General features: G+C 45.3%; 1 protein-coding gene across 4 annotated transcripts in view; it reads right to left on the bottom strand.

Annotated features, from left to right (window-relative positions):
- Positions 1–17,765, bottom strand: part of LOC117434459 (leucine-rich repeat-containing protein 56) — a 41,094-nt gene that overhangs the window by 11,016 nt on the left and 12,313 nt on the right. For all 4 annotated transcript variants that reach the window (XM_059002875.1, XM_059002877.1, XM_059002876.1 and 1 more), the window contains one exon: positions 10,435–10,612. In XM_059002875.1, coding sequence (XP_058858858.1) covers positions 10,435–10,612 — 178 coding nt within the window. The remainder of the gene's footprint in view (positions 1–10,434; positions 10,613–17,765) is intronic.

Raw genomic sequence — 17,765 nt, 5'->3', positions numbered from 1 at the left:
GTGTGTGCGTGCAGACCTGCATTGCAGTCTCCCCCCCCCACCGCGGCGCGTTCTACCGCCACGTGGCTGCTATTGAGTATAGCCCCACTGTTCTACACTATAAGTAGTGTCTGCTGCAGCGTCCAAACAAAACAAAACAAAAAAAAAACAAAACAAAAAAAAAAAAAAAAAAAAAAAAAAAAAAGTTTTTTTCCCATACAGTACTAAGGAAGACGACCACCAAGTGCATTAACTGTTGCCCTTATAAGCAGCACAACACCTTGTCTTTCGAGACTCAGACACAGTACTAGAGCACATAGCGTCTCCGCTTTGCGGGTCAGCTGACGTGGATCGTCTGGTGCAGTACACGCGCTCCGGCGCTTTCGGTGTCAGCGCTTAGGCGCCTGGTGTAGCGCTTCGGCGCGTAGTGCTTGGGCTCAGTGCACGCAACGCACCTGTGCACGCACCTCGACGCTCGGTGCTCGGTGCCTCGGTGCACGCACCTCGACGCTCGGTGCTCGGTGCACGCACCTCGACGCTCGGTGCTCGGTGCACGCACCTCGACGCTCGGTGCTCGGTGCCTCGGTGCACGCACCTCGACGCTCGGTGCTCGGTGCCTCGGTGCACGCACCTCGACGCTCGGTGCTCGGTGCCTCGGTGCACGCACCTCGACGCTCGGTGCTCGGTGCCTCGGTGCACGCACCTCGACGCTCGGTGCTCGGTGCCTCGGTGCACGCACCTCGACGCTCGGTGCTCGGTGCCTCGGTGCACGCACCTCGACGCTCGGTGCCTCGGTGTACGCACCTCGACGCTCGGTGCTCGGTGCCTTGGTGCACGCACCTCGACGCTCGGTGCCTTGGTGCACGTACCTCGACGCTCGGTGCTCGGTGCCTCGGTGCACGCACCTCGACGCTCGGTGCTCGGTGCACGCACCTTTGGTGCACGCACCTCGACGCTCAGTGCCTTAGTGCACGCACTCGACGTTTGTCTTCAGTGCTTGGTGCACGCGCCTCAACGCACCTTAAAGCTGTTCGCTTGGTGCTCAGTGCTTAACGCTCGGCGCTCCTATTACTGGCACGGTACGCTTGGGCATACAACGTGCTGCACCATGTCATTTCACCGCTGTGTCACCTGTGGGACGAAGTTACCGGCTAATGACCCGCATGAGGACTGCGTGTCCTGTCTGGGGCCGGAGCATGCGGCATCTGCTTTGGCAGACAAAGCCTTTTGCACGTTATGTGCAAGTTTTCAGACGCGCACTGCGTCGTAGGGCGAGGAGAGCAGTCGGGGATCGCTCCCCTTCATCTGGGTCGTCACACACCCTTTCCGCCCCGCAGCCTTCTTTGGCTTCCCCGCCAGCGAAGCTGCCTTTTTCCAGGAGTTCGCCTTCCCAGGTTACCCCTGGTCAACGATCTCCTGACGTTAGGCGTAAGAGAGACCGCTCCCACAGCCTTTCTGTAAGGCGAGGCCCTTCTCCTCACGGCGAACGCCCCCGTCAGATCTCGAGATCCCGCTCTAGATCGCCCCGAAGGAGAGGACGTTCCCGTTCTCCTCGTCGCGACAGGCGAGGTGGTGTAACTGAGCTTACTAGTAAGATGTCTCAGTTTATGGACCTTATGATGGGGCAGCAATCGTTGCTCATGTCCCTGGCCACAGCTCGGGCCGCAGAGGAGCCAGTCAGACCGGCTGTCAACCAACCGATCATCCTACCACAACCCCTGTCCGTTCCAGTTGCGCAACAGGACGCATGGGACGTGGATGCTATCTCTCGAGATGCATCAGAGGGTGAGCCTCTCCACGGAGAGGATAGTGTGGAGGCAGAGCTCACGTCCCACCACTCAGAGTCTGAGATGGAGGTAGGCGTGGATGACTCTTTATGGTCCCTAGTAGAGCGGGCGACTCGCCACCTGGGCTTAGAATGGCCTGCCACTGAAGAGCCTAGGCGCTCTCTTTTTGAGTCGCCTTTGGCACAGGGCCAGCAGTCTAGGACGCTTCCGGCCTTCCCAGACTTTGTTAAGGAGGTGCAGTCCACTTGGGGGACTCCAGCCTCCGCCCCGGCAACCTCGCGTAAGGCGGCTGCCTTTACCATGCAAGGTGCGAGTGAAGCGGGTCTGGCGTCATTTCCGCCAGTTGGCGCTGCGTTCGCAGCGTTGGTGAAGTCACCAACACTCTCTGGGTTGGTGAAAGACCCCACCTGTCCTAACAAGCAGTGCAGGATCACCGAGGTGCACCTCAAGAAGGGCTATTCGGCGGCTACAGAGGCAGTTAGGCTGTCCAATCTGGCCAGCCTCCTCTCAGTTTATCAGGCTGCGCTAATAAAGGATCTCCCAGACTACCCTTCGGTGTCTCTGAGAGCAGAGTTGGGGCTAGTTGCCCAGCTGCTGGTCAAGCTAGCCCAGCTTAACGCGCGGGCCCAGGGCAGGAGCATCGCGTCTCTGGTGGTGGCCAGACGACAGCTCTGGCTCTCGCAGGCGAGAGTCCAGGAGCATGACAAAGCTCCCTTGTTGGATGCCCCAATTACACCGGGGCACACATTTGGCCCAGCGGTGGAAGAGATGTTGCAAAGCTCAGCTAAGGCTAGAGAGGCATCACAGCAGTTGGCTACGATATGGCCGCGTAGGCCTTTCCAGGTCAAACGCCCACAAGAACATCAGTGGCGTAGAGCACCACCGCAACACCAGCCGCGTCCAGGGGGTACTAAGACCTCCCCGGCGGATACAGCAGCGCGTGGCCAAATCCCAAGGGGACGACCGCAGCGCACAGGGTGGCGACCTAGAGGAGGCGGCAGACCACGCCCTCGTGGCGCTGGCCAGGCCCCTCGTGAGCGAGCGAAGCCTAAGCAGCCCTGAGAAAACCAGGCAGCCATTAACCCAACCCTATACTGTTCCACAGCTTCTGTTTTGGCAACAATGCACCAGCGATATCTGGGTGCGCAAAACTATACTCACCGGGTACACCCTTCAGTTCCGGTTAAAACCCCCCCCCTTCAGGGGGGTGGTGGTAACTGTGGTGAAGGACGTGGTTCAGTCCTCAGCTCTGAATGTGGAAATACAGGCATTGCTCAGGAAGCGTGCCATTCAACTAGTAGACCCTGCTCTGACCGACCAGGGGTTCTACTCCAAATACTTCCTTGTGCCAAAGAAGGACGGCGGGCTCCGCCCTATTCTAGACCTGCGTGTACTGAACAAATACCTACGGGTGTTGTCGTTCAAGATGCTCACGCACAGGCACATTGTCCAGTCTGTCCGGCAGGGCGACTGGTTTACCACCATAGATCTGACAGATGCGTACTTTCACGTTCCCATCTGTCCGGGTCACAGGAAGTATCTACGATTCGCATTCCAGAGCAGGGTCTACGAGTTTTGCGTCCTGCCATTCGGCCTGTCTCTAGCTCCTCGAACCTTTTCGAAGTGTATGGACGCCATTTTAGCTCCTTTGCGGGCTCAAGGCGTCCGACTGCTGAACTATCTGGACGACTGGCTCGTCTGCGCGCAGTCAAAGGAGCAGCTGGCACAGCACACAGTGATGGTTACAGACCATCTCCAGCGGCTAGGTCTGAAGGTCAATCCAGACAAGAGCCGCCTCGTGCCCAGCCAACAGACCGAGTTTTTGGGTCTGCATCTGGACTCAGTGTCCATGGAAGCGACCCTATCGACACAAAGAGTTGCCTCATTAGAGCGGTGTCTCTCCCTATTCAGGTTGAGAGAAACAGTCAGCATGGAGCTCTGTCAGCGCATGCTGGGGTTGATGGCTGCCGCCTCGCAAGCCCTTCCTTTGGGCTTACTACACCAGAGACCTCTGCAGGCCTGGTTCAATGCCTTCGCGTTGCACCCGCGGAGAGACAAGCACCGCAGGTTGAGGGTATCCCGAACCTGCTGGGAGGCATTACGCTGGTGGAAAGTTCAGTCGAACATCCGCCAGGGCGTGCGCTTGGGTCCCATCTTCCGAAGGGAAGTTATCACAACCGACGCTTCCAACCAAGGTTGGGGAGCAGTCTGGAACGGGACAGGGACCCGTGGAGTGTGGTCAGGACCCTGGAGGTCAGCCCACATCAACGCTCTGGAACTCAGAGCAGTGGACCTCGCCCTTCGGCACTTCTTGCCAGTGCTTCTAGACAAGCACGTGTTAGTGCGGTCAGACAACACCACAGTAGTGGCGTATATCAATCGCCAGGGCGGATTGCGGTCCCCCGGTCTTCACCGGATGGTAACGCGGCTGTTGCTCTGGGCTCAACCGCGTTTAGCCTCTCTGCGTGCAGTTCATCTGCCGGGCAGAGTCAATTACGCATCTCCTGTCCAGAGGAGGTCCTCTTGCGGGCGAATGGCGTCTTCACCCTCGGGTGGTAGAGCGCATCTGGGAATGGTTCGGCACAGCGCAAGTCGATCTCTTCGCTTCGCGAGAGACCACGCACTGTCCTCTATGGTTCTCGGTGAAGGACCTCGACAGCCCCCTGGGGGTGGATGCACTGGCTCACGAATGGCCGCCAGGGCTCCTGTATGCCTTTCCACCGATTCCGATGCTCCCCGCCTTCTTGGAGAAGGTCAGGGTAGAGCGAGCGACAGTGATTCTGATCGCTCCTCGGTGGCCTCGGAGAATATGGTTCCCGAGTCTAGTGCAATTACTGCACGGCCGCCCGAGGGAGCTCCCTCTGCGAGCGGACCTGTTGTCCCAAGCTCAAGGAGAGCTTTGGCATCCGAACCCCAAACTCATGCAGTTATGGGCTTGGCCCCTGAGCGGGAGCGCCTGTCAGCCTTAGGGCTTTCGACTGCAGTTATATCGACCATCCAGAGTGCGAGAGCGCCCTCTACTAGGTCGCAGTATGCGTATAAGTGGCAGTTGTTTCAGAGTTGGTGTCTGGCTGAGAGCCACGACCCAGTCTCCTGTCCTATGGCAGTAATATTGCAGTTTCTGCAGAAACTGCTGGATGAAGGGAAATCTCCTTCTACACTTAAAGTGTATTTAGCCGCCATTTCGGCTTGTCATGTACGCATTGACGGTTTATCACCTGGTTGCCATTTTTTGGCATCTCAGTTTCTGAAAGGCGCAAGACGCTTGCGGCCTCCAAAAACGACCAGTTTACCGTCTTGGAGCCTTGATGTGGTGCTAGAAGCCCTTACCAAGGCACCATTTGAGCCTCTCCACAGCGTGGATATGAAGCTCATATCTATTAAGACTGCATTTTTGCTGGCTGTGGTATCAGCAAAACGCGTGAGCGAGTTACATGCACTTTCAGTGCATCCTTCTTGTACTCGTTTTGCAGGAGACGGTTCTAAGGTCTCCATGCGCCCTAATCCGGCCTTTTTACCAAAGGTTATATCCCCGTTCCACATGAACCAGTCAGTCGAGTTGATGGCGTTCCATCCTCCTCCTTTTTCTTCCCCAGAGGAAGAGCGGTTACACATGCTCTGCCCCGTGAGGGCATTGAGGTGTTATATTGACCGTACAAGGACTGTGAGGCAGACAGAACAGTTGTTCATATGCCATGGTTCTAGATCTTTGGGTCAGCCGCTGTCTAAACAGCGCCTTTCCCACTGGATAGTGGATGCTATTAAATTAGCGTATGAATCTGCAGGCCTTCCGCCACCAGGGCAGTTGAAGGCGCATTCTACTAGGGGTATGGCGACATCCTGGGCCCTCTTTCGAGGGGTGCCGGTGTCTGATATTTGCGCGGCAGCCAGTTGGGCTACGCCGCATACTTTCATGAGGTTTTACAGGTTAAATGTACTGGATTCCTCTGCTCCACTGTTTGGAGCATCTGTTTTACACTCTATGACGCCTCAGGATGCGGACGTATAGAGTGGTAGATAGCATGGTGTTGACTGTTCCACCTTTAAGACAGGTGTCATTACGAGCATAGACGCTGAGGCGCAGCTCCGCATATGCCTAGATGTACTGCCTACGCAGTTGCGTTATGACGTAAGTCTGTCCTACTGCCGAGAATCCTCCCTCGCGACAGCTAGGGTACACTGTATCCCATGTTGATGGTTATTTTCGACTTGAAAGGGAACGATAGGTTGCGGATGCAACCCCGGTTCCCTGAAAGAGAAAATAACCATCAAGCTGCGAGGTCGCTCCGGTAGCCTTCACGGCCTGAAGAGCAAAAGAGGAAGTGCATCCCCACGCGCGCAGTTAAGTAAGCTCCCAGGGGGGCGGGCTTACACTGCAGCTGGTGTGGGGGCCTATCGGCAGCTTTGCTATAAAAGCTCAGCCTACCGGTGCTGCCTGACGGCAATATCTCATGTTGATGGTTATTTTCTCTTTCAGGGAACCGGGGTTGCATCCGCAACCTATCGTTCCCTGTACCACATTAACACAGGCCGTCTGTCTGGTAACAGCGACTCAATAACAATGCAAAACCTGGGTTTACATACCCTTCCTTTAAGCCTCTGTACTTCGTCCAACTTAAAAGACGTTTTAATTGCTGGTTGTTTTTATAAATCCGAAGTGCCTCTTCAGGTTAATAAAAGAAGGCTTACAGCTTTCCTTCTTCATAAACTGAACTGTGCTTCGTTGTTCAATTTAAATCTTCCACCGTACGCCGTCTCCAACGCTAATGATTATGGGTTCTGTAGTTCACTCTATCCCTTACTTCTCACAACGGGATTTAAAAACAACCAGCAACACATTCATCTTAATACATCCCATTTATACAGCGTTTTCGTTTTGGTACAACCGTTCTTTTTACTTCATTTATTTTATTGTACCCTCTGTATACCTCATTCCTTCTACAATATATATATATATATATATATATATATATATATATATATATATATATATATATATATATATATATAATAGCAGCAGATTATTATACAAAATCAATGTTTTTTTTTCAAAACCTGTTCATAGATCCCTTCACCAGACCAGTAGTAGCATTCAATAGTTGTAATCTAAACCGAGCAAAACAATCTAGTTTAACAAAAAAAGGGAATAACTTTTCTGACTGTCCTTTACTTCTTTTTTATTTTAAACTATTGGTAAGCTATAAAAAAGGGATAAAGGGAGAGAAAAAAATGCTATGGACTTAAACCCTCGTTGTCGGCTGCAGACATCCACGTGTGAATCCTCCTCCACCCGGTTGTGCACATTTGAGACAGGACAGGTTTTTAAATGTGCCCCTAAACTGAAAAAATAGTGCGTAAATTGAGCATGATTCATACATTTACAGTCACTTTATCATGCGCGCTATAACTAATAAACCTAGTCCACAGGAGCGGGACTTTGGTGGGACAGGCGGTTCTCTCCCAGGAGGTAGAGGGTGTGAAGAATTTGGTATTGTACGTTAGCAGGAAGCTGCTTACGCAGCAGACTCACCAGGTATGCTGTAACTAAGCAATAACCCACGACACAAAGAAAACAAAAAACAATAACATTTTAAACTTTAAATTAAGTTTTATGCAATGTCTCCTTCTGCCAGTGCAAACTAGTTTTTTGTCTTTAGAAGCTACACATTTGCGGAAAAACATACTATTGCTGGGTATATTTTACCTTTTTTTTTTTTTTTTTTTTTTTTTTAGATATTCAAGGTTATTTTTTAGTGCAGTTTGAAAAACTAAAAATGTAACTGCTTATTTATATGTTTTATACACTTTGATAAGTAAAGCTGATATTTGAAACCACTGTTTCACAATAATCATGCTCTGCACCTTTACTTTGTATTCCTCCAAACGCACTGCCTAAGTCTCTTCTCAACCCTAGATTAACTTCTCTAGAACCTCTCAGGCAGGCATATCAGTCAACCTCAACAAATCTGCTCACTGCACTATAACACACACTGATGTCTGCAATTGCTGTTATGTATTTAACTTTGTATACCATATTTCTGAAAATATGCACCTAGGTTTTTGTCATATGCTCCCCTCGTTGTTAAGATCCAACGCAACCGATCTCTACCCCGATTGCAGATCCTGCAGTCCAGCGGAATGTGGTACTTAAGCCAGGGGTTGACCCAGATGCGCTTTGATCTTAAGACAATTAATGTTCCCATCCTGTAACTGAAGGCTATTGTTTTAAAATAATCTCCCGTTGATAAGTAGCTACAAAGGCTCATAAATACTTAATGAAGCATTTGATTATTTACAATGTTTATTTCTATTTACTTTTGCAGTTGAAGAATGCAGAATAAATGGAAAAATCTGCAAGATACATACATTAAAAAAAACAGAGCACTAAGAAAACTAAAAAGTGGAAATATGTGAGGCAAATGCAACTTCTACTACCATTAATGCAGGACAGGGAGTAGGTTTCTTTTGTTTAGACATATTTCCAAAACGAAGTGATCAAAGTAATTAATTACGTCACATAAAACTTAATTAATTTAGTTGACTTAGTTCACCATCTAGATGGTTTAATAAGGGACCTCCAAAAGTCCCAAAAGAATCGCAGGGCTCCAAATCTATACCAGGCAACATGTTTCCTTTGAATGTGTTTTATGATCACTCTGAAAGAATATATTTGTGTAGTATCTAATGATTACATTGAACTAATAATAATAATAATAATAATAATAATAATAATAATAATAATAATAATAATTCGCAATTTCACTTAAATGGTTGCATTACAACCTATGAATAGTTATTCTTTTGTTACATTTATCATTCACTCACAGAACATTCAGCAACAGAGGAGCAAGTTGCTGAGGAGACAGAAGAAGAAAATGAAAGTGTGTCATCTCCATCGATTTGCGCACCACAACGGCGCAAATTAAAAAATAATGATGATCCTGTTGGGAAATACCTGATGGCATATTTACAGAATCATCTTCATACTGCGAACTGGTATATTTACAAAAATACCAGTTCGCAGGATGAAGATGAGCTGTTTTTGCTCAGTCAGCTTGCACATTGAGAGCGAATGAGAGGTTTTGAAAAAGAAGTGCATCCGTTTGCAGAAAAAGATGTGCAAGGCCCCAGGTACCCTTTATTTGCTTGTTGCGATTGAGTTTTATCTTTTAAATAAATGTTTATCTTATTTTATCTACATTATTTCTTATATATGGGTCTAAAAATAAGAAGTGTTCCAATTATTACATCTAATTGTAAAACGCTGACACCTCAGCACAGCGTTAATACCGGTTCCCTTCACCTCTCTACATTATTCACACCTGTTGTTCCAGACCAGGAACGCTATATTCAAACTTTTTTCATTATTTATCTCTCAAGGGTTTCTTATGGTTATTGTATTCTTTGCTTATTTGAATGGGTTATACACATGTATATCTCCATTTCAATATAGCAGTTCAATATTCTACACGTGAAGTATGGAAGCAGTGCTCTCCCTGCCCAAGAGAAGTGGGGGGGGGGGGGGGGGGGCAGCGCTCTCCCGCGACCCCCCAGCTCTACACCCCTGCTCCTACCCCTGAAGAAAGCACAAGTGAATCTAGGTATACAGCAGCTCATAAATGAAGCCAAGTTTTCTCCAGCAGTTAATATTATGCAATCCCTCCCACTTCCAATGTTCCAGCCCAACCCACCATCACAGAATTGTTATACCACAATCTGTGAAAATTAAATGTTAGAATAAATAACTGCATGGTTTTGTAAAAAGCGTCTAATAAATATTTGTTTAGCTTACTTTATATTGAATCTTTTTTTTTGTTTGTTTGTTTTATTTTTCTACAAGTTGCAAAAAAAAATTTAAAAAGTTGTGTGATTACCTTAAACAGCTAATCTCTCAGGAGGACTGATGACTTCTCTCCAGTTGGTATTCTTTTTGTGCAGCTTTGGTCCCACCATATCAAGCACCTCCTTGAACTGATCACTTTTCATTCCAAAATACTGGAAGAATCTTGCACTGTCCAGTTTCCAGTTTGAACTAAACGGTGGTACTCCCCAAACCTTTTTCTTTTTTGTTTGATTTCATGTACCCACTTTCTCCTTTTTAGTTTCATTTTCTGTTTAAGAACATCAGCAGTAAAGCCTCTTCATCGATTGGGTCAATTTTTTCCCTCTCCCTTCTCTGCTAAAATCTGCAGTGTCTATAAACCCCAAAAAATTGCTTGCTGTGCGTGCTGCCCCCCGAGTCAATATTTGTGCCACGGTCAGTGAAAAAATCTGCTTGCCACCGCACTGCCCACGTCGCCTGAACCGCGTCCAGTGTGAAAGAGCCTTAATTCTTTGGCTATCTAGCCTATTTTACATGTCGATGATAGGCAATCAGAACTGAAGAGCAGCTCTTGAACTCATCGTCAAAGCATCGTAACACAGACTTATCAAGCAACAGAAAAAGGCAACATCTGAGTAATTACAATAAGAACCACTTAGAATGATAACAAACATAACAATGTATAACAAAATTAATTAAACTTAGTTTTAAGATATTTACTCTTTAATCAAGAAGTGTGGTAAATTGGACAAGAAATGCCCCAACTTCAGTAGTTCTGCATAAAATCATGTGTTCCTAACCCAGGGTTATATATGTGGACTCTGGCTTCAATACTGCAATCCCTACCTTGGTTGTCAGTGTCTTTTGTCGAATTACAGTCTTTGATGGACTGCTTTACAATCATCCAGTCCTCATTAAGTTTATTGCTGCGAGGTGCAGCACTGTGATCAGCAGGGATGTCATCCAAATACTTCAAGTGCGGGACCAGTTCCTTCACTGCAGCTCTATAGCTGTACCCTGAGGACTGCATGCAAAACAAAATCAACCAGTTTAACCAGATTAGAGGCTATCACATTTATTCCCAGCTGTTTGATACTGATATGCTCCATTATTCAAATGAGCCCCTGCACAACCCAGATCCTTTCTGCTAGCTGCAGTGTTTTGTTTTCTGACTGGTGCTGAATGTTGTGCAAACCGTAGACTGTGTCAAATTGTCAGGAGTCCCAATATGACTTAAATAAGGCTTTAAAATATATTGTCTTTCCCCTTATTGGCAGCTGTGTTATCACTCATTCCCTTTTCATTGTGCTGAAGATCTTTTCATTCTTTGCAGTTATTCATAAATTTGTTCTTAACATACATCCTCCACCAAAGCAATAACTACAAAATTACAGCAATCAGTGCCATAAAATTATAGGTCATCATGGACTACATTCACAGTAATGCACATGTGAAATAACTTCAGATAAAGAATTTCATAAACGTACTGATATAATCAAAAAAGTGACAGACAGACCGAGAGGCCCCTCTTATGCTCTAGATTTTTCTGTTTATCGGCTGTTTTTCTTTCCCCCATCAATATCTTTTAAAGAAAAGATTGTATCTTGTGGGATTATAGCTGTACCTAAAATATGGTGTTCATATACATCCTAATATTTACACACCTTTATAAAAAATATTTCAATTTTTTTAAACCTGGGAATGGTAAGCAATGGTGTGGTGTTGAATATTTTCATTTAATATTCAAAACTTGCCAGAAATGTAACAAATCATTTAGATGACTATGTTACAACACTCAGGCAGTACATAAAAAGCAAGAAGCGTTTAGTTAAAAAAATATCTATCTAAAAAGAAAAATATGTACAGCACTTTGACGTTACTCTCCGACACAAAACGTTTTCCTTTCAAATCCATTTTTGGTTTTGCTTACTGTGCCAGAAGCTGAAATATGTAACAGTAGACTAGCAACAGAAGAATTGATTTTTGGAGCAACAGAGTGACATAGTAAGGACAGGCAGGTTTCAATCTTGTAAAATGTCCCCCAAAAAAACAAAAAAAAAACATAGAAGACTATTGTACACTATCTATGAAATATTAGAATCAATATTATGTGCTATACATCTTCAAAATATTGATGAAACAATCTTAATGCAGTTAAATTTCTAATTCTCCAGTTCGAAACGTCTGACCTCATAATCATTTCTCAATAACCTGCAGGTTTACAGTATAGCTCATTTCTATAGTTTCTTTAATGGTCAGTGCAAGTCCCTGCAGAGGCCATGGGTTCAAGACCCAGCGGGGACCCACAAAGACAAAACAAGAGTCTCAAATTAGCACTCAGGCAGGCTGGTAGTGTAACCAGATGGTAAATAATCCCTAGCCAGCTAAAAAATCAAAACACAACTGGCATGGAGTTTATCTCTGGGTCCCCCTGCTGGCAAAGACATGGGTACAGTACCTCTAACAATAAAAGCAAATTGAGACTTGTACAGCTGAGGCCACTGTTAACTGTGGTTCCTGAAGTCAAGCAGACACATGTTTCATCAGTTTAAATGTTTTTTAAACTGTATTTCTCTCCATATGGTAAGTGTAAATCTCACCCATCATTATTATTTTGTACATGTGAATGGACAGGATTATTTACACCAGTGTTTGCCAACCTGAGGTCCAACGCCCTTTGGGCTTCCAGGACAGGGAGTCCTACCTTACACTTCTCAAACACATTCTTTTTACACAGCCACAGGAATTTTGATTTATATAAATATGTTTTACCAATCCCTTTTATTTACTGTATGTAAACTACAATGAGTACAGTGCATCGCAAATGTGAATCAAAGGTAAATGAATTGCAGTACCACAATAAAAAGTATAGTTCATGTAAAAACATTAAAAAGCATTTTTTTAAATGACATAGCCTATTCCTTGCCTCTGTTGCAACATTAATGTCCTTTATCGGCTGCAATATTTAAAAAAAAATGCAAAGAAAAATTACAGTGAGAAGTCTAAGAATTCTCAGAATATAAGATTTACCTGCACTACAAAAGATACTTCATATCAACCATCAAATGTCAAGGTACACACTGTGAAACCGTCAGATAGCTTGTCATTCACACGGTGGAAAGCCGAGACCAGAATATTCTTCTGATTTTGGGTGGGAAATGTTTTAAACGAGCTGGGACAATTAGATGCATTCCTATGGATCTTCAATTAATCGGAACTGCTCCCGGGGGCGGATCGTTTGCTCCCATCACTCCCCTGTGAATACCCCCTAACTTTATTTAACCAACTCACTGTTTCAGGGGGAATAAAATGCCGGTGCACACCCCTCATAGTGATTTGTATGCCTAGCTAAGATGCACTCAGACTGCCCCAAAGGTACAATATGCTGGTGACTATTAAACATGCCACATATCCTTGACTGCTCAAACAGTAATAAATTATACATGTCAAATATTCTTTTATACCCATTTATACCAAAAGAATATCCCATGACTTTTAAATCTTAGCAATGGCTGGACACCATTTGGATAATCAATGCTTTATAAAAACAACTTATTTTTCTGGATCTATCTGGAAACTTTAAACAATTTGAAAAACAATGTGCTTGCTTCTACTATTTTATGAATAACTTTAGCCTTTGTCCTGCCCACAATATTCTCTAAGAAGTTTGTCTAAAACATGGACAATAAATGTAATACTGATAAATTCCCCCATCAATTTGTGTAAAATAATAAATGAAAATATAGAGCACCTCAGAAATCCATTAACACTGTAAAACAAGATTAGGTCAGAAGAGCCTTCTTCTCTTATGAGGGCTTGCTCTCCTAAGTGCAGAGAACAAAGCAGATACTGAATCCCCTGTGAACAATGAGATGCAGTAAAAGCTGATGATCTCATCCATAAACTCTGACTTACAACCTTGAGGAAGGTTATTTTAAACAATAAAGAAGTCAGCTAGTGCACTCATTGACAAAAAATGCAATTGCGTGACTGTTGCCGACATCTTCAGAAATGTTAATATTGTGCTGAGCCTTTAAATGTTTGTAAATCATTAGAAACATGTGCCGTAACACTGGCAACAGCACTGTAAACAGAGGCCACCAGGACGGTACTGATTTGACGTCAGGTATTTGAATGGTTACGGAGGAATAAATGACCATTCCTTATGATTACCACATTTACTGGGGTTCAAAATCTGCAGCACATCTGTTCTCCAGAGTAGAGTCATCACTTCTGAGACTGCTCCTTGTGAATCATCAGTAAGGCTGTATTTATTTCATGGTTATCACGGATTTCCGTGAAATTTATGCACTTACCCGTCTCTGTCACCAGTTTTGTGATACAATGCCCATCTCTCAATGTTACAGAAGCAGTTGCTATTAGATACAGACAATAAATCTACCAGCTACCAAACCACACCCCAGTCTTGACTGCTCATGAACATGCATGACAGTGGCAATTTCTTTAAATTTGATCTTTAATTATATCTTTTTTGTGCTTTTTTTTTCTGCGGCAAATATTGAGACCCTGTGTAGTTACAAAGCGCTTCCTCAATTTTCACCTGACGAAAATGCAGCCAAAACAAAGCGAAGAGACAAGCTACGTTAATGTAACACAATTAGTCATTAAACAGTTTTAGATACTGTGATTTTTTTTTTTTTTAATCTGTGATCTTTAGTTGTTTTTGTGCATTTTCATTTGCAAGTGAACTGTGACATTAGGGCCTTATTGAGCACTATCTGCAATTTTGAATACTGACTTTGGATACTGTTTTAATTCTGGAAACTGCGTAGCTGTTTTTTTTTATTTTATTTGTTTAATCTTTTGCTAAATTGCATTACCTTTTATGTTGTATGCAGTTCTGTGCATGGGTAACATTTTGATTTAATTTTGCTGTTGGGTCATTAAAGGGGAATTTTACATACTGCTACAATAGGTATCAGATTTAAAAGTATGTACTGTATTACAATCCACATGTCGTCTCTTTTGGCAAGTGATATTTTCATTATCACATCGTTCTGAATTAAAATACTTCTGTTGAAAATATAGTACTAACAAAACCAATACAGTACATCCAAATGGCCTACTTAACAGTCTTTTCAGATATGTATTTTTGATATTGTATCATTTTTGTGTTCCCTGAAAGATGGACAAGGGTTGGAACGGGTCAAAATTAAATAATCAATCAGATATCCATCACATGCGTTTAACCGTCACTGAAGTCAAAATTTTATAGGGTCGGATATGTGAGTGCTGACTGTATGAAGTTCCCCGTGAAAATTCCTATTTGTGAAAGAATAGGTAAATATAAATATTTTTTATCACTTAAAATAAATGAAAGGCAGTTTAATCCAATCTAAATCTATAGTGGGGCCCCCACCTTCACCCCCAAATAAAAAATGTGTTTCTATCGAAAAGCTTTTCACAACCATACAGTAGCCCCTAAACTGGTTTGTCCATTTGTCCAGTTTTCAAATAAAATGTGAATTCATATAATAATTCTTCTTTAAGAAAATCTTTATTTTAGTGGTTTCAATTAAATAATATACATAACACAGGGTAGTTGTGAAATGTAAAAATAATAAATACTGTACTGCTATCTAGCTGTACTGGGTAACTATGGAACGTTAGGTTATTATCATAACCCTGGTTCCCTGAAATAGAAATGTAACCATTATTGCATGGGATATATCTCTTGTAGCCTGAATTACCTGAGCACTTATATCAGCTGCTCTTTTAAGAGCCCCTTATGCGTCGTGCGTCGTCTCCACCCCCAGCAGATAAAGACGATTGTCGTGTTGGGATCAGCGCCATTTATTCTTCAGGCCTGCTGCGTTGGAGTGAACGCTGTGACCTTAAAGGGTAATGGTTACATGTCCGCCTTTAACACTCTGGTACCAAAACCATGGTTCTGCTGGTAAAAGTATGAGGCGTGGCCCATACTGAAACGTGCAAATGTCTCTGACAGATGCGCCCTGGAATAACGCCCAAGAGGTACCAAGGCCTCTTGTGCAGTGACCTGCTCTGGTGGGGCAGGTTGGCTAGATCGTATGCAATCCTGACCGTGTCTGCAATCCACCTCGACAGCCGCTGTTTAGACAAGGCTTGTCTGTAGAACTTAGATCCGAAGCAAACAAACAATTGCTCGGATTGCCGCCAACTCTGGGTGCGGTCAACATAATACGCCAGTGCCCTAACTGGACAGAGCATATGGAGCTTTATCTCTCTGTTAGACTGGAAAGGAGGTGGATGGAAGGCCTCCAATTCCACTGACTGGTTGATATGGAAAGCAGAAATGCTCTTAGGGTGAAAAGCAGAGAGTAACCTTAGTTCTGTCCAGAAAAAAACAAACAGGCTTTCGCCGTTGAGAATGCTTGCATTTCACCTACCAGCTTGGCGCAGGTAATAACAAGCAGGAAAGCTGTGTTTAAGGATAGGAATTTCAGCCTAGCTGAATGAAGGGGCTTGAATGGCAGTCTTGCAAGTGTGTCCAGCACTACACTGAGTTGCCAGAGAGGGACAATGGTCCTTTCTAAGGGGTCTAACCTTCGAGCACCCTTAAAAAAACTGTTCCGCCAAGAAGTGTGTCGATATAGCCGATATAGGTGTGGAGGGAGATTTCCCTCCATCAAAAAGGTCCTGCAAAAATGGCAGTATATCTGCCATGGGGCAAGTGTGGTGTTCAGTGCATGCGACTGACACACATTGGACACCCCATTTGTAGCCGTCTCGTGAGAAGGTCTGCCCAGTTCCTCACCCTTGGCAGGTTAACTACTGACTGAAAGCAGGTGTTCGTGAGCCCATAACAAAAGCTTCTGGGCAACATGATTGAGACCGGAGACTGCCCTGGTGGCTGATATAAGCCACCACTGTGGTGTTGTCTCCCTTGTATCTCCTGGGAAAGTTGCTGCAGGGTCAGATGAACTGCCTGCAGCTCCAAAACATTTATTTGGAGACCCTCCCATGGGGGTTTCCACATGCCCTGACCATTCCAGACAGCACCCCAACCAAGGTTGGAAGCATCTGTGGTCACCACCTCTTTCCTTGTGATACTCCCCAGAATGGTGCCCAAGCACAGATAAGCTGGTTGTTTTCCCCCTGAGAGAGCTTCCAAACAGTGACAAGACAATGTGAGCAGGCAGTGCCGATCCATAACAGGGTGAAGGGCCCTGTGGTTGAACCAGCCTTGGGGAGGGCACATGTGTAGGTGCCCTAAAGGGGAGAACCTGAGATGCAGCTGCCATCAGGCCCAGAAGTCTCTGGAAGGTCAGTACCCTCACTGCTGCACTGGGCTCAAAAAGCTCCAAGCAGACAGTTAGCCTCTGGATCCTGTTGTCCGACAGAGTGGCGATCATGTTTACGGAATCGAGGCGTATGCCGAGATAGACAACCCTTTGAAAGAGCGTCACTCAGTTTTTTAAATGGTTCACCATGAAGCCTATCTGTTGGAGGTGTCTGGTGACCAGTCCCATGTGCAACACTGCCTGTGCTGGTGACTCAGCACATATCAGCCAGTTGTCCAGGTTGTCCGATGCCTTTGAGTGTCAGAGGAGCCAGTTTTTCCTTTGACCGGTTTTACAGGGATGTGAAAGTCATGGTAGCACGTCTGATAAGGGCGGTGAGCTCCTCTGACAGGAAGGGACTTACCGTGGGAGCCAAGATATCAGATTCTGAGTCCGCAGGCGGAAAGATGAATTCTTTGGCATCCATGTCCTCCTGGCTGGTTCTGGGTCAGGCAACAGTGCTGAGAAAACATGAGGGAGGGTGGGGCATCGCAGCAGCTCAGTCAAAAAAGGACTGCTGCTGGTTCATAGCTTCCAAAAGCTTTTCCATTTGCCCCACAACCCGGTCTTGGTGCCGAAACGCACTGAACCAGATCACTGGTACCGATTCTGGTATCAAACCAAGTAAGTGGTACCACCTCTGGTACCAAATTGGTACCGGCTCTGTAACATGAGAAGTGGTGTGCATGTGAAGACCTGAAAGAGACACTGCCAACTGCAAACATGCACTGTGAAACAGATAGGGGCTGCATATGGACTGCTAACTAGATAAAAACGTGCTCAAAATTATATATAATATTTTATTAAAATATATATAAGTATGAAAATATATTGACTCTCGAAGAGCAGTGCAGCAAAGGAGAGAGCATGAAAACTTAGCTGCAGAAAGAGACG

This window comes from Acipenser ruthenus, chromosome 28 (genome assembly GCF_902713425.1).
Source record: "Acipenser ruthenus chromosome 28, fAciRut3.2 maternal haplotype, whole genome shotgun sequence".
Lineage (NCBI taxonomy): Eukaryota > Metazoa > Chordata > Actinopteri > Acipenseriformes > Acipenseridae > Acipenser > Acipenser ruthenus.
Note: the sequence above shows the minus strand (reverse complement) of the source record. Positions and strands in the feature narration are given on the sequence as shown.